Source organism: Periplaneta americana, chromosome 15 (genome assembly GCF_040183065.1).
Source record: "Periplaneta americana isolate PAMFEO1 chromosome 15, P.americana_PAMFEO1_priV1, whole genome shotgun sequence".
In the NCBI taxonomy this organism is placed as follows: domain Eukaryota; kingdom Metazoa; phylum Arthropoda; class Insecta; order Blattodea; family Blattidae; genus Periplaneta; species Periplaneta americana.
The window spans coordinates 71663514-71686012 of record NC_091131.1 but is presented as its reverse complement, the minus strand read 5'-3'; the positions used below and the strand labels follow the sequence as shown (position 1 = coordinate 71686012).

Sequence of the window (22499 nt, the reverse complement as noted above, 5' to 3'; positions counted from 1 at the left end):
ACAATCAAATTCTATTTAGAATACTTTGAAATGTGCCAATTTCCAGTTAAATATAACAATTCTTTCATATTCCGTAGGCATAAAGTGAGCAAGAACAACCCAGAAATTTTAATTTTGTGTTGAACTTGAGAACTTCCCACGTGATACAACTTCTGGCAACGTACTATCGAAGTCAGGAATTCGGCTAGAGCATGCAATTTCGGTTCCTCTTGGCAGATCACTTTGTCCGGACTGACCCCTCATTAATGCGTTTCACACCTCGAAAACAGGCAAAATCTTGGCTGTCGCCACCACAATGAATGATTCCGACCGGTGCCCACGGTGTTTGTTTTGCTGCGTGAGGCGAGTATTTGGCCAGTGTTTTGTCTTTTTGTATCTATTTTTACCTGCACGTATAAGACTAAGCATCAGCGATGAAGATCACGACTGTCCTAGGACTCTGACCAAAAGAAAGGAATCAAACTAATATAAAACTACTTTCACTTGATCACAATGACATGTAATACAAGGAGCTACAGCTCGGAGCCGCCATGACGCTGGGAATAATTATGTGGCCGGGAGGAAAAAGGTTTTAAGTAAAAATTTTATATTTTTCAGGAGAGCGGTAGAAAGATTGAAATTGGTGTCAATTATAGAGTTCTTTTAATTAAGAGGTTTTTCCTGGATATTATCCTTTTATACTTCTTCTAAAATAGGTAATGTTGCTCATTTAACAATTTTCTTGACTATTTCCAAAAATAGCCACACCTAAGCCCTTTTAAGACCAGAACCCAAACCGAGTAGAAGGGACTATTTAAACATAAGACCGTTTTCATGTCAAAATAAATGAGAAATGTAAATTATTAGGAATGCAAAATGGGTCTTAAACAATTATAGGACTGTTTGGCCTGGTGCTTAAAATTTTAAAATGAAAGGGCATTAGTATGTGATAAAATGGCTAAAATACAAGTTAGGCCTTTTTAATAGGGAAACATGGAAAGAAAACATGTGTTGATTTGTAAGGAATAAAGTATTAAATATTCTTAAATCCTTTATTCTGTGTGCTCGATTCAAAAAGTACTTAGGACATTTGGTAACGCTCTATAAATCCAGGTCCACACCTGTGGAGTAACGGTCAGCACGTCTGGCCGCGAAACCAGGTGGCCCGGGTTCGAATCCCGGTCGGGGCAAGTTACCTGGTTGAGGTTTTTTCCGGGGTTTTCCCTCAACCCAATACGAGCAAATGCTGGGTAACTTTCGGTGCTGGACCCCGGACTCATTTCACCGCCATTGTCACCTTCATTTCATTCAGACGCTAAATAACCTAGATGTTGATAAAGCGTCGTAAAATAACCCAATAAAATAAAAATAAAAATATAAATCCAGTCAGGAGTCTTATTTGACTTTAGCCGTTTTACCAGATTGTCGAGAATTGTTTCCACTTTCAGAATATATAAAAATCTCATTTTCACAAAAAATTGACTTAAGACCTTTTTCCTCCCGGCCACAGAATTATGTAAATAGAACGGTTGTAATACGAACAAAAAACTGACAATTTTAATTATTTCAGCGTTACAAATAACTACTACACAATATTCATACAGGGTTGGCCGCTGGGTATGGGGTAATTTTTACATGGTTCTGTAAGACCATAGTAATGCGAACAAAGTAAACTTTTTGGGAAAAACCAACTTCAAACTGTGTAATTTAGTTATCTTGTTCACTTTTTTTAAGTAACTTGGGTTAAATGTCTCCCATTACAATCAAATTTATCCTCCTGGGTTCTGAGAGTATGTTTTATAAATTTATCTTCTCACCATTCGTGAGCTGCCACAAGGGACAAAGAGTACTTAACCATAGAAATTTTTACAAGTTCATTGAACCATTGATTTTGTTTTAACACTGAAACTCCTACAAGTACATAACTGCAAATAATATATGTATATATTTTTTTTGAGAGGTAAGTGTTACAAAAAAGTAAAGAATGCTACTGAACTTAGTTTGATTTCGAATATAGGTGATTCTTCAGGAGAGCAATTGATCCTTTCAATACAGCTATGGTTACAATCGGAATAATAGATGTAGGTATTCCAAGCCTCTTAAACACATCTTTCATGAAGAGAGTAGCGGTATATACCTCTTGCTCCAGCCAGAAGTCCGATTACTTCAAGCTCTTTTAGCTGGTATTTTTTGAGGTAATAGGGAATGGTAGGATTGTAGATATTCTTTTTTTCATTATCCACTTCTGCTGGCTGTTCCTCATCCGTTTCGAAACGCACAGTGGGATCAATTATGTATCCAGATCGTGTAGATTCCTTGAAAGCTATTATATCTATGCGCCGTGTACTGCCAGTGACGGAGAGACCATGTACTTCTTCAAAGGTGTTGTAATCGGCATCTTTAAGGGCAGTGACTATAATTGATCGTACTTGGTGGTGTCTAGCGTTTCCCAGAGCTTCGCCGTGCGGACAGGATCCCAGGACGTGTGCAAGGGTTTCAACCTCGTTGTGGCAATGCCTACAACGGTTGTCCTGAGATCTTCCCGGCACAGCACTTACTGCAGCAACATTTCCAACCATTTTAATGTCATCGCGTCATTCGCTGTTGGAGAGTCCTTCGTGTTTACAAATCCATTTGTTGGCACCAGGATATTGTTTAAATAAAACTACGCCTTTCCCTTTCTGTGGATGACGACACCAAATATCAAATTCTCTGTTCCTCAGAAGATTACGAATCTTTGTAGCATTGAAGAAATGTTCATTCTTATGAAATAAGGCATCTTCTGGAACAATGTTCAACGATTGGGCATATTTCATATATGATTTTGATATAAGATGTATGTGCAGAGACCCGATGTATAGTATAATACAGGCCTGCAGAACTCGTAAGTAGCGGATATATGACGTCAGCCTCACTCCACTTCTATTGGGGATGATCAACTCTATTTATTTTTATTTATTTATATATTTATTTATCTGAAGTGCGTTACAATGTTGAATGACAGCATTGACACCCGGTCATATAGCTATCACTCACTTATCAATGTAAAATTTATTTATCGTCCTATTACTAGTAAAACCAGTTAAGACCAGTAATGCAAGTTTTGTAAAAACAAGAATTAAAACTTTATTAATGCACAAAAAATCATAATAAATTCTTCAAATAAAGTAACTGGCATGCAACATTTCGGACTTATTTCATTTTAGTAGAATACAGAGCACGGAAAGAGAAGTCGGGGACTGTACTTAACTTATTTTACTCAAAAAGTGGACTTAATCGGCTTTACTAGTAATAGGACGATATATACATAAGTAGGCTTTCTTACATTATATGCACACATACATTTTAAAATTTATTTTACATGTCTTTTAATTTATTTATTTCCCTCATTCATTTTTCTCTTACTTTCTAAATGTATGTTCCTAAGGATTTTGTTATCTGTTCATTTGTAATTCTTGATAGCGTATTGTATACCTGCCGCCGCGAGGATGAATGTTGATGCAGCCGAGCGTAACTAGAACGCCATGATCGCACTGGTAGAAAAGGTGGGTGGGGTAAGAAAGGGTAGTAAGGCAGTCGCTCTGAGGAGCTACAGTTCTGCAGGTCTGGTACAATACAATGGGTAGACATCGAATTACGAATTTGTTATTATAATCTTATTTTCAAGAACATTATACACATCTAGTGCAAATGAATATAACAATTCACTGTTAACTTTCTTAACATCTCTTAGGACTTTCTGCTTGAGCTCACAGACGGCATTAATTGCCAACAATGTGACGTTAAACATGTGTCCAGGTTTGTGCCCAGTGACAGTCTGATATAGGTCTATTGAATTTTATTTGAAGACAGGTCAGTTAATAACCTCGCAATCATACACATTTCCAGACTATCTAGACATCCGGGAAGTTTTCTTCAAGGAAATTTCCCCGGGAATCGAACCCAAGACACCCAGATCTTTAAGCAAACATGCTGACCACCAGAACACAGGGAGAGTCAGAAAATGAATATGAAACATTCCTTTTGACACGATTATGATGGTAAATTAGTTATTTCCCACAAAAGAGCTTTGAAGTTTGATACAACATTCATTTTTATTCATAATTCGTTGTCCACCCACTGTATACCTGCATTTGTGCCCTAACTAACCTGCAGAATTTTTCCAATGCCCATCTTTTCAAGCGGTTTTTTTTTTTTTTTTTTTTTTTTTTTTTTTTTTTTTTTTTTTTTTTTTTTTTTAAATAAAACAACAAATGTCTCAGGGCTCAGGAGGTTTTCAACACGTGTTTAGCGATCGGTTTGCCTGTGGATGTCTCGCCTACAGTCCATCTTGTCTACGTAGCTATTTTGCCTACCGGTGTCCTTGCCTAAAAATTAAGTTTACCTCGGGACTCTTTCTAACACTGTCTTGCCTACACTCCGTTTTGCTTAACAGTCGACTACACCTAGTAAATGATAAGAAGAAACTGAAACAACTGTAAAATTTATTTATTCGTGTCAGTAATTTATAATGGCGCCAACTTTTGGAAAACATTGGGTGGGTTCAAACACGAGTTATAAGTTAAAATAAATAAATCTCATAAACAATAATAATAATAATAATAATAATAATAATAAAAGTTTAATTAGACCGCAAAACTCTTGCAATTATAAAGAAACACTGACAAATACAAAGTCTAAAGTTAATTTTATGGGGGAAATTTCAGAACCTTTCGAAGTAAAAACAGGAGTAAGACAAGAAGACGGACTCTTTCCATTACATTACAAGAGTGGCGTAAACAGAAAACAATCCTCAAAATTAATCAGCCAATCACATTAGGCAGAGGAAAATTAAAGATAGATTGCCTAGCATTTGCAGACGACATAGCAATTTTACCTCATGACGTCATAACAGCTGAATAACAGATTGAATTAAAGAAAAAAGAAAAAAAAAACGCCAAAAATTAAATTGGGGAGAAAATCGGTCTCCAGATATCCTTCGAAAAAACCAGTATAGCCTAATTTACCTGGGAGCACCAAAGTATACGGAAACCAAATATAGTAAAATTAAACGAATCCCACAATGTAAACACCTCGGCAAAATGATTAGGAAAATGGAATTGAAACGAAAGCGAACGAAATTAGATGTCAAAAAAATGAAGACAGCATTTCGGTTCACTGAAAATATTTATAATAAAAAGTGTATATCCAAACATAAAGCATTAAGACATTATAAACACATCATTAAACCAGAATGTCTCTTGAAACGTTAATTTTGAATAGAAAAGCAGATGTCGAAAACATTGTGAGAAAAGAATGCAAAATCTTAAGGAAAATTTTAGGCCTACAAGACATAGGTGAACAATACTGAAAAGTAAACAAGAATAAGAAACACAGATATTCATAGTGACATTAGAAAAATAAAGGTTAAAATTTTACGGACCTATCAAAAGAATGAACCCCGACAGACTTACAAAACAAATAGTTGAATTTTATGAAAATAAGAGTAAAGCACAACAGACACTATAAAATGGATTGCCAAAATAAAAAATGACTTAAAATAGCAGGAATCACACAAGAAGACATCTTCAACAGAGAGATCTTCGGAATCAAAGTTCATAAAATGGCAAGTTGACAAAGAGGAAAAACCGACGAAAAAGACTGGAACAATGTGGACTGAAGAGAGAAAAGAAGCCCACAGCCAAAGAATGAGATAACTATGGACAAAGAAACGCTTCTAAGTACTTTGCGTAGTGCTGAATGGGCTTATTCGTAACTAAAATAATAATAATAATAATAATAATAATAATAATAATAATAATAATAATAATAATAATAAGACAAATTATTGGGTGGGCTCGGGTCCTACGGGCCCATATAAGTTAACGCCACTGGAATTTACATTTATTAGATTCTTCAATAATTTCTTAATCGTCGTCTTCTTACTCTTGCTTCTCCGAGTGTAGCTTCGGATTCCAGCTGATAGCCCCTAAGTAGCATGCAATGTAGTCGTTTTCTTTGTATTTCTTTATATTTCAGGACAATGTTATACATTTTTTTACTGGTTATTAATGTACTTTTTGTTTTTCGGTCTCCTGACGTTACGATGACCGCCGAGTAACTGGGTGGTGGTTATTTCGTTTTCACGTTAATCTTTCCAAGAACTTCCATATGCTGACGTAATGACACGATCATCTTCTGTAATCTGGAGTGTCCGAGGTACTGCAGGTCGGATTTTGTTTTGATGTCTATTGATGTCTTTAAGATCTTCTTGTTCGGCAACACCATTAGGACTGCCTCGTCCATTACATCACTCATTTCATCTCTGTACCCAGCAGTTGGGAACTCTTTCGGAAGATTTCCGCTCTTTTTTGATACCACGACGAATCTCTAGAACTCGAAACTCAGTTTCGTCATGCTCTTCTTTCTTTCTTTCTTTCTCTTTCTTTCTTTCTTTCTTTCTTTCTTTCTTTCTTTCTTTCTTTCTTTCTTTCTTCATTCATTCATTCATTTTATTTATTTTTTATTTATTTATTATTTATTTATTTATTCACGTATTTATTTTATTTATTTATTTATTTATTTATTCACGCATTTATTTTATTATTTATTTATTTATTTATTTAGCCTGATAGAGTTAAGGCCATCAGGCCTTCTCTTCCCCTCTACCAGAGGATTACAACTACAATATTAAGAATAAAATTACAATTATAATTACAATTAATATTAAATTTACAAATACAATAAAAATCAAAGTACTAAAAGATTAACTGATTAATAAAGGCTAGACAGGTCCTCTTTATGACAAGATTTATAAGCCCGTAAAAGCGATTGCTAGCCAAATGTAATTCTTAGCCAGTACTTTACCACCCTGACTTTCATGTGAATTGCTTCGTTTTGAAGTTCAAACTAGACCTACGAATACACGCGCTGGCCACATGTAAACGTTCTAGTTTCGATTTATAAGTGCAAATGGAGTGGTTGGCGCTGCTTATAGCATTATCTTTAATTACTTTTTAAGCAGTCTCTGTAATTCGGCACTCTAACTGATCTAACACCCCTCTGTGCAAGGATTTGCCGTCGTAAGAAAATTTTCCAAAATTTGCATTTGAATAGTTGACATAAAATTTTAAATTTCATAATCATAATCATCATCATCATCATCGTCGTCGTCGTCGTCTGGTTTAGGCCAGAAAGCCTGTTCCGATCTCAAAGCAGGTCGAACTGGTTTCTCCATCTCTTAGATCAGGCCTGCACAAGGTTTGCGCTCTCCGAGCCGGCTCACAGCTCATGAGCGGAAAGTAGATATTAGCTGCGCTCTGTATAAGGGTGGACTGGAAGAAGGGATGATCTCGTACAAAATATACACAATAGGAAGTACTATTACGAGTGTTTATGTAATGAATTTCCGTTCAGTATTTGCAAAACCATCTTGGACTATTATTAATTAATAAAGAAATATTTATTTTATAGAAATAATAGAAATTCTATAGCTACTTAAATGTACAATATTGTTTTGATATATTTTTGTTTATCAGTACATCAAAACCAGGTTTTATGCTGTTGGCAGCTGAAAGGAACAGTAGCCTACTGATTTTAATGAGACATCAGTTACAAATGTTCGATGTCTGTATTTATTAAAGTTGAGTATAGAAAACAGTTGCTCACAAATATAAATGTTGAGAAAAACATAGCAATAATTTTCACAGCCAGCCTGTATAGTCGTGAATATTATTGCTAATGTTTAGTCTTGTAAAACTCAACCAGGCTAGTAGTATTATTCAAACGATCTTTAGCCCTTAGGTCACATTGAAGATCAATAAGTTCGAGCTGTAAATCGTTAAATGTTAAATGTTATGTTCCGTCTTTTAGATTCCTCCATACTGTACTGTAGCAGTAGGTAAGCAACGTGAAACAGTTACTGAGAATAGGCTTACACACTGCACTCCACTAGATAACTGAGTGGTCGTTTCCCTCTCCTCTACCTAAAGCAAGTCTATGTGATTCTGACGTATCTTCCTCTCCGTTTCGGCGAGCGGTAAACATGGCTCTCCCGCTCCGAAGGAGCGCGCGCGCTCGTTGAGCGCTGTTTGTGCAGGTATGTCTTGGATGATCGTCCCTGTGTTCTCTTGCCTGTAGATTTGTAGAAAAAATATCTCTTGAGGGAATAGGTAAAAGATCCTAGACTAAGTTGTTGATGCAGGTCTTTAAAACATTCCAGTAAAGGAATTATGCAGATATTTAATTAATTATATATTTTGCTATGTAAATGCTTTACGGTTGTAAAAAAATATGCAAATTTGATATTATTTTTACAGGTAATTATTAGTTATTTCAATATTCTGAACAGTGTTTTATAAAGTGTGATGTATGTATACTAAGCATGAAAAGTATTGTTCATTTAGCTTTTATACTAGCTGAGTTATAAAAAAGAAATAAATTTCACTAAATATTTGCAGGACAATGGTGTACCTTCCCCCTTAAGTTAAGAGCGGGATGATTATCTATGTTTCCCAACCACAGTATTGCTATCCTTAACCGTTGTTTTGGAAGAAGTACAAATTTCTGTTGCAGGTTGACATTTATTTCCTACATCTTATACCAGTGACTCACTTGTACTAAATTCACTCCAAGGTTTCCATTATATTCATAAAATGTGAAGGTTACGTTAACTTGTGTATTTTTTTTTTAATTCTTGCTACGTCTTTCATTATACACTTTCACTGTTGCTAGAGATTAAATAAGTATTTCAGTTCACAAACTGTCAATAAAATAACAATCATAATTAAATATTGAAGATTTAGTAATTTGTGAGGTAGTTATACTTTCAAATTCGTATGTCTGTATAACCTGTAGGTCTAGGTAAAATTCTGATTAATTCAAGTACATTCACTTTATAAATATCTTCATGAAACAAAACACAATATTTGGCTTGTTGACAAGACTTGTAATTTTGAAATACAGTATTCACTAGTACCGGTAGTTACAAAGTGTTTACACGGACAAGAAACGTCCGCTTTCCTACAACATGTATAAAACCTTATTTGTGGCTTGTAGGCAAGTAACTTTATTAAGCAGGCTCCTGGAAAAAGGCGTACTTCAGTTTTATCATCCGAAAAACGTAAGTTATTTTTCTTGTTCGAAGCTGCCATGCTAAAATCCAGAGTCAAACTGAGGACGGTACGGTTACCGTACCGTATGTCATTGATCCACTGTTTGTTCTATGTACTCGCATTTATTTCGCACTTTTGGCCGCCGTCTTGAAATCGTTGAACTTGGAAGATGTAAAAATAGGATGTCTAGAAGTATTCGAGGTGACAAATTGCATGTGAAAGACTTCGTCCAATCGACTTCCCATTCTAAAGTTATTGCTCGAAAACGAACAGTATCCTCTATATTCTAGTGGTATTTAACTTGCTTTTATCTTTTTGTTTCCATATTTCCCGATAATGGTATATCTATAATGTGATAACTTGAGCTATACATAAACATAATTTTCCTTACTGTGTGTACCTAAAAATTTTGTATTCATTGTATGCTTTGTACTTCACCAATTTATTATTATTATTATTATTATTATTATTATTATTATTATTATTATTATTATTATTATTATTATTATTATTTTCTTATATTTTTATACTTTGTATGTCTCATTTATTTTGATCTACTGTTTACATTTTATTATAAGTTTTCCTTTCTTTCTTATATTATATCTGATTTCTACTGACTTGTTGTTCACATTATATTATGATTGTCTTCTTAGGTTTTGTGTGTAAAATTATAGTGTACTGCACTTTGTAAATTTGTAGTGTTTTTTTTTTGTAACGCAGTTTTATTCTTGGTTGAGTGTTAGAGAAGGCCGTATGGCCTAATTCTGCCAGGTTAAATAAACCATTATATTATTATTATTATTATTATTATTATTATTATTATTATTATTATTATTATTATTACACTCATGCACACAGATCTGAATTTTCATTAACAACTTCTTAAAAAAAAAACAAACAGCATAGTAGTTTAATGCGTAAACTTTAGTTATTAAAGTTTTTTTCCACGACAATAGGGTATTTTCAAGAAATTTGTTGGTATTTATCATATATACATACATAATGTTCTCTCCAAGGGCAGGTCCTACACTGCAAACCCAACTTTCTCCAATCTTTCCTATTTTCTGCCTTTCTGTTAGTCTTCGAATATAATCCATATATCTTAATGTCGTCTATCATCTGATATCTTCTTCTGCCCCCAACTCTTCTCCCGTTTACCATTCCTTTCAGTGCATCCTTCAGTAGGCAGTTTCTTCTCAGCCAGTGATCCAACCAATTCTTTTTTCTCTTTCTGATCAATTTCAACAACATTCTTTCTTCGCCCACTCTTTCCAAAACAACTTCATTTTTTATTTTGTCTGTCCATTTTGCATGCTCCATTCTTCTCCATATCCACATTTAAAATGCTTCTAGTCGTTTCTCTTCACTTCGTCGTAATGTTCATGTTCCTGCTCCATAAAATGCCATACTCCACACAAAACACTTCACTAGCCTCTTCCTTAGTTTTCTTTTTTCCATAGGTCCGCAGAAGACGTTCCTTTTTCTATTAAGAGCTTCCTTAGCTATTGCTATCCTCCTTTTGACTTCCTGGCAGCAACTCGTGTTACTGCTTACAGTACACACCAAGTATTTGGAGCTGTCCACTTGTTCTACTGCCTCATTTAGTATTCGCAAGTTTACCTTCTTTATTTTTCTTCCGACAATCATGGCATTTTCCATTTTAATTTTATAGTGCTTTGCTATTGAATAGTAAGTCTTGAAATTTTAAGAAAAAGTTTCTGTTAATTATGAGCTAATTATTAATGGAGTGGTAGGTAAAAAAAAGTACACATTTGCGACATATTTTGAGTTGAACCGATGGTCGCTAGAACCATTGTGCCGTTAACGAGGAAAACGCCATAGAGGAAAGCACGGCAAGAAAATGGTTTTCTTGTTTGAAAGAATGCCATATTGACATGAATGAATCTCCACGGATAGTCCGACTTTTATGCCCGTTTAAACGGTTTACGGTAACAAGAAGTGTATATTATAAAATGCAGATGCCCACATATTGCTCTGTATCTCATGAACTTTCAAAGTTATCCATTTGGAATTTTTAGACAGAGTAGGAAAACTTTGATGAATATGTCCTGAAAATTTTAATATTCTAGTGAATATATAAATATAGGAGTAAAATATTTTAAAGAATCTTTCGAAAAAAAACTGTAAACACTGAGTATGAGTGTTATTTTCTCATGAACTAAGGGAAGGATAACAATGAATGTCTTGTGGCACAATTTAAAGATAAATATTTTATAAGCTGTTGTTTAGTCAACTGTCCGAAGATAGGTTTGAACCTCATAAGTGATACTAATAAGACACCACTCATGAGGCAACAAGGCCAGGAGATAATGGAGTAGGGTGGCCAGTTCCTTTCTCCCTCCGTTGCATACATCGCTGACTAGTAACATGTTACACCAATCAGATTTCAGATGTTACAAACAAAATTGTTCTTCCTCTGACATATATCATCAAGTGAGATGTACTGCCTGATAATAAATGTAGACCTACATATCTAGAACCACAATCGGAGATAATTTTATAAGTATCAAATAATTATTTATCTCATCAGACATAATTTAATTTTGGTAACTAGAATAATTTTTCAGTGTTAGTCTGGGAGCTATAAATGAGATATTACTTTTTTTTTAATTTGAAAATTAATGTAACGGTAATTAATATAATTTTTCAATAAAAAATCACATCCCATTCCCAGATTAACGTAGGAAAATGATTCTAGTTACCAAAGTGAAATGTCTATAGGTTGTATAAAAATTCATTCAAACCCTTCTACTAATTTAAAGAAAAATTGGTACTTATATTTCAGTTTTCAGTTTTTCTTTTTGCAGGAATTCTTTTTTTTCCCCTGGGCATAAAGGGGAAGAGAAAAGGAAAGGAGATACCCACGTCCATGTCATTTCCGCTTGCATCGTTTCAGAAACAAACACATAGTAAGGCACTGTGCATCAATAGTGGATTTAGCCGATCAGCGAGAGCCGAAAGCTTTGACGTCTGCCTTATACAGGGACATCATTTTATTTTTACTAACATTTTTAATATTAACCTGTCTATACCTTTAGAGAACCGGAAACACCGCTTGCTCCCCCCTCCAAAACTGGAGTTCGATGATATTGGCGTAAAACACAAATCACTCTACTAGGTATAGGAAGGAAGAAAAGTAGTTCATCCATTTACGTAAACTAGGAAATATCGCGATTTTGAGTTTGATAATTTTCATTAGGTTTTTCTTTAATCAAAGTACAGTACTGTATTAAGAATAAGTGTTTTTACTCACGAAGTGAGTTATCCATGCGAACGTATTCATTATGCAGTGTATATTATACTGTCTACAGCACATTAGCGTACAATATAGAGAAAGAAGTTAAATTGAAAAATAATCATAATATGAATATTTAAACACAATTTTGAAAATGGTGGCCGTTCATTTCGATACAGGCTTCAGTTCTTTTGTGCATATTATCGCACTATAGACTATTGCATCTAATTCCAATTGCCAGTTTCGTCCTTCGTACTAGTAACTCATGTTGAAATAATTCTGTACCTACTCTACGTACTGTAAATTCAATCTTCACTTCTGCCCGACCCGAAAATATAAAATTACTCAGACATGCTATCTACTGTCCGTTCAAGTGGTTATGCTGCAGGATTGTAGAAAGGGAGGAAATCACGTGACAGTTAATTACTTAACGAGGCCCTTTTATTTAACTTAAATTAAACAGCTGTATAATATTACGTAAACTTCCAATTCCTAAGAGAAATTAATGTTTTCAGAAAAGAGCTAAGACAGCCCAGCTATTACAGAGGGGCGAGCAGAAGCAGGTGGGGGAAATCGGGATGCGACGTAGGCAAACGGACAGTACCTGTGCGAAAATATGATTCAATATTGAAAGCTTTTTCGTCACTGGAAAACGCGAACATATTTCTGGAACGTACTATACTCAGCAACTCAGTACTGCTTACTATCTGCGGTCTTGGTTCTGTGTGGAGTTGGAACTTCCTTAGTAGAAGGGGTGGGAGTGAAGTACATTAAAAAACTCAGGTACTATAAAAATTGAAGTAAAAATAAAATGATGTCCCTGTACAATCCATTACTCTGCAATGCTTGCCTTCCTGGCTACTCGTATCGGTAAAACATAAGTGTCTCTGCCGGGGAATGTGGAGTTAATGGGTAGTCTGCAGTGGCTCAATGGAGTTATTTACGCCCAAGGCTGCACTAGAATGTTAAAATTTACAGGTTATGTCCATCAAAGTTTCCTTAATCTGTTTAAAAATTTAAAATGCGTAGGTTTAAAAGTTGGTGAGATACAAAGCAAAATGTGAGCTGCTGTGTCTTATTTTATTTTATTTCATTTAATTTTTTAGTAAATTTACACTTCCTGGTTACTTTAATTCACGATTATCCACGTCAATCAACTTAGGATTTGGTCAGTATGATGAATTGTACCAATCAACGCATCGTACTACATTTGCATTCTATGGGCAAAGTTAACATTTGGGTGTATGTGCACCGTACCTTCTGAAGGAAACAAAAAATCAGCATGTCAGCATTTGTGCTTCTTTGCTTGCTCGTCATCGTTTAGCTCGTCAATTACATCGATTGTTTCTGTTTCAGATTGTTAATTGTGATGAAAAATGGTGCCTCTACATCAACGCAAAGAACAGAAAGAAATGGCTGAGCCCTAAGCAAAAAACAATTCTCTGCGCAAAAGGTGATGCCCATCCATGTATGCCAGACCTAATGCTGTGCATCTGGTGAGACAAAGAAGGCTTCATCTACTATAAATTTATTGTAACCATTGCTGTTGGGATTTATTGCCAGCAACTCAGTCGCCTTAAGGCCGAAAATTAAGAAAAACGACCAGGAAGATAATGCCCGCCCGCACACTGCTAACATTACAAAAGTGATTATCTAAAAACTCCTTTGGAAGGTTATTCCACATTCACTGTATTCTCCCGATCTTGTTCCATCAGATTTTTATCTTTTCTGCTCTCTACCCAACAATATCCGGGAAATCTCCTTTAATAAAGAAGCAGCTCTTGAAAATTGACTCGATGATTAAACTGCCAGAACTTGGAAATCAGTCATAAATAGTGCAGGAGAATATAGGCCTATTATTAATTAGTTTATGTATTTTGATTATGTGAAATAAATGATTTTGGATTTAATAGAAGCGCTTCGAATTTGTGCATCAACCAAATAATAATATGAAGAATTCTTGAAACATGATTGTCATCAGCACAGTTCGTAGTTCGGAAAGGAATTTCCAAACTACTAAGCTATTAATGGATGAATATAATTAGACACTAGATTTGTGTATGTGTGGTTATTCTACTGCCACCAGTTGTTGCGCATTCGTAAATCAATACTGTGGACATTAACGTACTTTTGGCTTTAATGTTTACTTGCGCTGAAACATTGCCAGACTTCATTTTAACGAACCGCTATACTACGTTCTACAAGCTCTATTATTGCCTGCTTCATTTAATTCCTACAATGAAGATCGTGATTTTCACAATTAAAAATATAGAAATTATTTATATTGCAATATTATTTCTATAATAACGCTGAAAACGAATTTTATAGTCGAGTGGTTATCATTTTCTGTGAGTTTTCCCTCAGAAGAGGTTTTCAGCTTCCACAGATCTCGGTTGTCCCTATCACCAGGCTTGTTTCTTTCATCCATGACTTTGTTGACACACGACTCCCACTCCTGGACTGGTCTACCTCTTCTCCTGTTCTTTGCTGGGCACTATTTCATGATTTTCTTAGGCCATCTGTATTCTGGTAAACATTGGACATTTTCGTACTACTGTAGTGTTCTGTTTCTAGTGTTTACAGAATGGATCGTGTAATCCTCATTTCCGTCCAAATGTCACTAGGCTTTACGTATCTTGTCTCTTCTGGTTAACTGGAAGCATCTCATGTAATTCATCTTAACGAAGCTAATTGAAGGGCTTCTTTCAAAAAAGGGGTTGCTCCACTTTTTGACCAAATTAATGTTTTGCTTCTTTGATACGTTAAAAAAATATGCAAGAAGAATTGATTCCGAGCATTTGGTAGTAAGTTACAATGTAATTGGAGCTGAGCTCCCAATCGTTTCGTTGCAAAAAGGAGGCAGATTCTGGAGCTACATACAGAGTGAACTGTAAGCAATGTCATCAATTTCAGAGGGGAGTATTCTTTGGGATATTTCAAATACAAAAGTTTAATATAAATTTGCTCGTTTTTCTTTTCGAGATAAAAATTGTTTTATTTGAGACATTTCATAGCATATTTTGGGAAAGCCATTGATTTAACTCCCAATATGCTCAGTTAATTTAAGAGAGCAGTGTATTATGATAAAAAATGACAAAGAATTTTAGTTTTGTCCTTTAAATGTGCAGAACTTTGACCGGAACAAATGTAACATTTTAAAAATTCCTTTGCAGGACGAAAAGTTACATTTGTTCGGATCAAATTTCTACATATTTAAAGGTCAAAACTAAAATTATTTCAATATTTTATTATCAGGCTTAGAGACTTTAGATCCGATATAAGAAAACAGTGCGATTTTAAGTTGGAAATCAGGACGGTAGTGGGTGGGGGCAGTGAGGGTAGCGACCTACCTGTCGTCCCATGTGCTTTATTTACTCATTGTCAGTCATACTCATAAGACAGGGAGAGGAGGTACTGTTCTGGTAATAAAAACAGTTCCGTACACCTAGTTCACGTTGCCAGAAAAGAGGACAGGAGATAGTAGTCTAGTTTTGATCTGTGCATGTGGTTATCTATCTGATTAGTCGAAGACTATAATTAACAGTAAGTATGCCAAACGTGAAAGGCAATAAGACGCATTTATTTGTGCAGGAGTTCGGAAATGATTATTTTGAAGTTCGTTACATGTAAATTGTGTCATGTCAGACTAAGGGGAGACAAGAAACGATACACTGAGACCCATTGTAACTCCTGAAAATACATTTCACGTATAAATATTTTGTCTCTTTAAGAGGGAAGAAATTCCACCTGTGTCAGATTCACTTACAAATAAAGAATCCGAGTTATTCCTAGATCTATGTGAAATGATGATGGCTGTAATCATCCCATTTAATAAAGTAAACAATCTCAATTTCAAGGCTTTCATAGAAAAATATATCAAGAGTGTATTCCCTACTAACTCGACTTTGCGGCAGACTTACAAGAAAAAGTGCTACGATAGAACATTAAGTAACATTAGACAACAAACAGCAAATAGTAAAATCTGGGTGTCGATAGACGAAGCTACTGATTCATCTGGCAGGTGTATAGTAAATGTCATGGTTGGAACCCTCGTGACTGACAGTCCAGGAAAAAAAGTTCTACTAACCAGTGAGATTATAGAAAATGTCAATTATTCGTCTATTGTCTCCATATTTAATAAGACAATGAATCTTTTATATCCTGCCGGAGTAAATAAAGAGAATATTCTTCCCTTTGTAACAAACGGTGCTACATACATACTAAAAGCAGCGACAGAATTTAAAGAGAGTTACTCCAAATTAATCCACTTAACATGCCACAGGGCTGCTGAAGAGATAGGGGCAGCCTTTAGTGATGTAGATTGTTTCATCGCTAACTGCAAAGTAATATTTTTTAAATCTCCTTCACGAGTGCTAACATTCAAGGAAATTGCACCCACTGTTCCTCTACCTCCACAGCCTGTAAAATCCCTGGATTTGACGGCCTTGAAGAGTATTTTGGATTTCATGGAACATAGTTTCCCTATTTTGCCGTCGACCTGGTTGGTAAGTTGGTATAGCGCTGTCCTTCTATGCCCAAGGTTGCGGGTTCTATCCCGGGCCAGGTCGATGGCATTTAAGTGTGCTTAAATGCGACAGGTTCACGTCAGTAGATTTACTGGCATGTAAAAGAACTCCTGCGGGACAAAATTCCGGCACATCCGGCGACGCTGATATAACCTCTGCAGTTGCGAGCGTCGTTAAATAAAACATAACATTAACATTAACCTATTGTGCCTAAAACAATTAAATTTCTTGAAGCGTCGAACGAAGAAAAGCTTGAAGTACTAAAATTAATTGAAGATATGACGAAAGTAATTCATCAAGCATCCTCTACACCAGCTAGTAATCGTGTTAAACAGAATTAAACTCAGTTTTGTGTAAAAACAGTGGATATGCGATATTCTGTGACATAAAAGACATGCTAGCAGGGAAGAAGTCTATGGACACTGCTGGGGTAGCGAAGACAGATTTCAATAACTTAGTGTTTTTCATTTTGCACAAATTACATCATGTGATGTAGAGCAGAATTTCTCCAAATATAAACTTTGTCTTGCAGACTACCGAAGAAAATTTAGTTTTGAGACTTTGAGAATGTGTGTTGTAATACATTGTAACAGTTCAAATTGTATTCTAGAAGAGAAAGCTGGAAAATAAACAAGTTGAACAGAACATAAATTCTCATTACATTATATTGTAAATATATTGTATATATTGTAAATATATTGGATAATTTATATTACATATATTGTAGGGATACCATGTATTGTACATCATAAGTTGTGTATATTGTGTATGATTATTATGTATATCGTGTAAGTATTGCACATGTGCTTATGAAAGAAGCCGAAAGGAAATATATATTAATTTATTTTGACTTTTTGCATTATAGATTTTTATTTTAATCTAAGTAAAGATTAACTTTTTGGTATTACAGAGTTTTTCTCCTCTAACAATCATTTTATTTTAATGTTTGATAAATTAGTTGTCATTCTTTGGAACGTCACTGTACAGCACAAGCAGACTGGACTGGACTTGGTTTCATGTACACATGTCTCTCCTTCTGCCGACTCCCATCCACCTCAAACATAGTAACAAAGCTGCCTATAGTGTGGACTTAATAAACTTATTCTATCGGGTCCAAAATCTCGATGTCTGTTTATTACCATAATATATTTTTCTCTTAAATTGAATGGCTTTCCCAAAATACCGGAAGAAATGTTTCATATAAAACAATTTTTATCTCGAAAAGAAAGCAAAAACGAGCAAAATTGTTTGTTTGAAATATCCCAAAGAATAACCCCGTGAAATTAATGACATTACTTACGGTTCAGTCTGTGTGTGTGTGTGTGTATATATATATATATATATATATACACATACACACCCCATATATATATATATATAGAGAGAGAGAGAGAGAGAGAGAGAGAGAGCCCGATCGCAAACTCGTGGCACCAACATGCGCGAGCTTTTTTCTGAGACTTCGGAGCGGGGGGTTCTATGTGTGCGGGCGACTGCTTACTCATAGAGCGTACTGTTCAAACACCCACCCCCCAGCAAGACTCATGTAAGTTGATGCCAATTCGTCTTTCGCGCAGGTGCCACGAGTTTGCGATCGGGCTCTACTGTACATACACACACAGCAGCCTGTATACAGAGTGATTAAAAAATACGGGGCATAATTTCAGGTATGTACTTCCCACATGTAGACAATCAAAATAGTTCATTACAACATGTGTCCGGAAATACTTCATTTCCGAGTTATGGCCTTCACAACATTGAAATTCACCGAAACGTTTTTCTTTTCGCAGGTCGTTGCCGTCAAAGGAGACATTAAGAGGGCACTCTGACAGTTCATTCCGAAGCGAAGGTTACATTCAGTGTTGTGTAGGCGTTAGACTGTGCGACATGTATTCAAATCAAGAGCTGGCAGAGATACACTTCATGTACGGTAAGGCGGACGGCAATGCTGCGCTGGCTCGTCGTTTGTACCAGGAGAGGTACCCACAGCGACAATGTCCAGATCGGAAGACATTTGTACGTCTCCATTACCGTCTGTGCGAGTATGGAAAATTTAACTCTCCTGGTTTGGGAAGGGGACGACCAAGATCTACAACTCCAGAAGTACAGGAGGAGATTCTGGAGGCTGTGAACATGACTCCTTCTATCAGCACACGAAGGGTAGCGTTGCAAGTCAATGTTCCTCATACGACTGTCTGGAGACTGTTGAAAGAGTATCAATTGTATCCTTATCATTTGCAACGTGTACAGGCCCTGTCACCAGCAGATTACCCTGCACGAGTTAGGTTCTGTCAGTGGTTCTTGCAGCAGTGTGGTGTAAATCCGAACTTTCCTGCCTTAGTATTATTTACAGATGAAGCACAGTTCACACGAGATGGCATAACAAATTTCCACAATCAGCATGTATGGGCGTATGAAAACCTACGTGCAACTGTTCCATCTCATCACCAGGTGTGGTTCTCCCTCAACATGTGGGCCGGTATCATTGGTGATCGATTAGTTGGACCCCATGTACTTGTAAACAGATTTACGGGGCAGGCGTACACAAACTTCCTGGAAAACATCATACCTCATGTTTTAGAAGACACTTCACTGATCAATCGTCAACATATTCACTTCTTGCATGATGGCGCTCCTGCACACTTCAGTCGTATGGCTCGCCGGTACTTGGATCGAAGGTTTCCTGATCGATGGATAGGTAGAGGTGGCCCAATTGCTTGGCCTCCACGCTCACCTGATCTGAACCCTCTCGATTTCTACTTTTGGGGCCATTTAAAATCATTGGTTTATTCGTCTCCGGTGCCTGATTTGGAATCCCTTCGGAATCGAATTGTGGCATGTTCTGAGGACATACGCAATACTCCTGGAGTTTGGGATCGTGTTCGCAGGTCAATGAGACATCGATGTGAGGTCTGTATTCAAGCAGGAGGTGGACATTTTGAACATATTCTGAAATGACAACGACCTCCGGAAAGAAAAACGTTCCGGTGAATTTCAATGTTGTGAAGGCCATAACTCGGAAATGAAGCATTTCCGGACACATGTTGTAATGAACTATTTTGATTGTCTACATGTGGAAAATACATACCTGAAATTATGCCACGTATTTTTAAACACCCTGTATATCTGCTACACTTTGTAGTGTAGTTAAAGATATTCGCACAGTAAATGTGTGTTCAGTGCAAAATGTGGCAATTATATCCGATTTTATTGTAAAAGGAAGGGGGTAGCTCTACTATTTGTTTATACTTCACACCTCTAAATTCCTGATTGTAATAAATGAGTGATAAAATGAAAATCCTAGGTACCTAGAACATACTCTGAAAAAGGAAACTCAGTTAAAATTTGAATTTTTTCAGAACGTTTTTTGTTGTTTTTCACAACTTCGTGAAATTGAAGCTATCTCGTTTCTTCAGGGAACCCTTCGATTTTGTTTCTGTTTTTTCTTCAGCTTTCTGTTTCATATAACGTGGTATTTTCTGTAGTCTAAAACTATATCATATTCAAGAGAAAAATTGTAACTCTTTTTCTGTAAACTCTGAAGTCATTTCGTACAAAGTTCCTAAATTTGATTACTTTCGTTACTCCATCAGCCGATAGATGAGAGTTTTCAAAAGAAATGCGTATAAAATGAGAAGATGATGTCACACACTGATAAGATGATATAGTGGACTCACCTCACCGGCCCTGTGAAGAATGTGGTCTTGGGGCCTTTGGGCCCAAGGTTCGAACATAACCGAGGACGACAAAATCCGTAAGCCGTATACTTGCCTCTCGTGGCAACATCGCTTGTTATTTGCATCGTAATTTTGTTCTTTTGGTAGCGAGACAAGAACGCGAAGCAGCCTGAACCACCAATTAGTGCACAACAACTGAGGCAGTAACAACGGGTCGAGTGCATTTTTACCAACGAACAGTCCACACGGAGCGACTTAATCACTGCGAGGCACCATTGATCGCATACAAAAATCGACTGAAACAGTATTGTCAGACTTTTTGAACCTACATTCTCTACGAACTGTGTAAGAAGTCCCGTCCTGCATAAAAAAATCCCGCCCTTCTACCATTTCTAAAATCCATAAAATGAAGATCTTAGATTGATTTGAAATGTCAAATCAATACGTCTTTGAGAAACAACGCAACAGAAACTAAACATACATTCATATTTAATTTTGTCTCTTATGTTAGAGTGGAAAGAAAATAGACTTTAAAAAATAGCATTCATCTATAAAGCTTAAATTTCCAAGCTTTTCGTTGTGAATGAAAAATCTGCACAAACATTACTGGCTTACGACCACCTTAAATATTATTTTGAATTCCGCCTCTCACAGTAAACATATTGAATATTTAATTCACAAACATTTTACTTTCTCTTACCGTGTGTGTGTTTTTTATTTTCAATTTATAAAATGACATTGACAATTCCTTAGGTTGAATTGTAATGCAAATTCAAGTGTAATGTGACCCTTAGGCCTAATTGAAGACATGAGTAAGATGTACTGTACTTGCACCTAAGCGTGAAAACGATATCCATTCTTGTACACGCACAGAAAGAACATTTTCATAGATGATTCAATATTGCAATGCAAAATCGCTCTGCAGGGTGTTGAAAAAAATACATGGCAAAATTGCAGGGTTGAGTTCCTCAAATGTAGAGCAGAAGGAAAAGTTATATAAACAAAGATCCGGAAATTCATGTTTCTGACTGATCACACTTTGTTTGAATTTCCTGTAATGTTGAACCCTCTTGATTACCTTACAATAAAAGTTCGAAATGTCAGCCTGCCATATTGCAGGCTTCTGCTCGTTGTCTCATTGAGTTACGAACACACTAAAAAATGGCTGGCGTTACACGTATTGTATAAGAAACCTCCATAATTCTCCCAGGAAGTATTGCTTAATCCTCCAAGCAGTGCGTACATTAACTTAAAGTACCCCACACAAAGAAATCCAACGGGTTTAGATAAGGTGAGCGTGGAGGCCAAGCAATTGGTTCACCCTTACCTATCCAGAAATCGAATAATACGTACAGACCGATTATTATTTAGTCTTGACAGCTCAGCGACGCGAAATAGGGGAAGTAATAGGAGTAGTGGGGAGAGTTCCGGAGTAGAGATAAGAGCGAGCCGTCAGTAAAGAAATGCAGTACAGCTTACCTGTACTGGAAACAAACCGCTCTACTGAATGCGTGACATCCGATCGCTCTGAAGGTAAGGGACTGACTAACCTGAACACCCCTGGGCGTAACTTAATCGACTCTCCAGACCCAGGCCACATTGTCAGCGACTGCCAGGACTAAATAATCGTCAGCCATTTTTGAGCGTATTAGTAACTCATGAGGCGGCGAGCAGAGGCCTGCAATATGCAGAGGGTGGGCATTTCGAACATTTCTTGTAAGGTAATCAAGAGAGTGCATCATTACAGGCAATTGAAACAAAGTGTGATATCTCATAAATTACGAATCTCTTGACCCATGTTTATACAAACCTTTTTTCTGCTCTACTTATCAGGAATCCAACTCTGCAATTTTGCCGTGTATTTTTGAAACATCTTGTATATAAACGATCAAAGGAGGAAAAAGTTATTAATATGAAAAGTATACATAATTTCAAAAAGTCTACAAGTGAAAATGTATAATACACTAATATC

General features: G+C 36.1%; 1 protein-coding gene across 1 annotated transcript in view; it reads right to left on the bottom strand.

Moving 5' to 3' along the window:
• rogdi (rogdi atypical leucine zipper) overlaps positions 1–20599 on the bottom strand; it is a 70190-nt gene extending 49591 nt beyond the window's left edge. The window contains exon 1 of the mRNA XM_069847661.1: positions 20528–20599. Coding sequence (XP_069703762.1) covers positions 20528–20584 — 57 coding nt within the window. The 5' untranslated portion in view covers positions 20585–20599. The remainder of the gene's footprint in view (positions 1–20527) is intronic.
• Positions 20600–22499: the final 1900 nt, after the last annotated feature.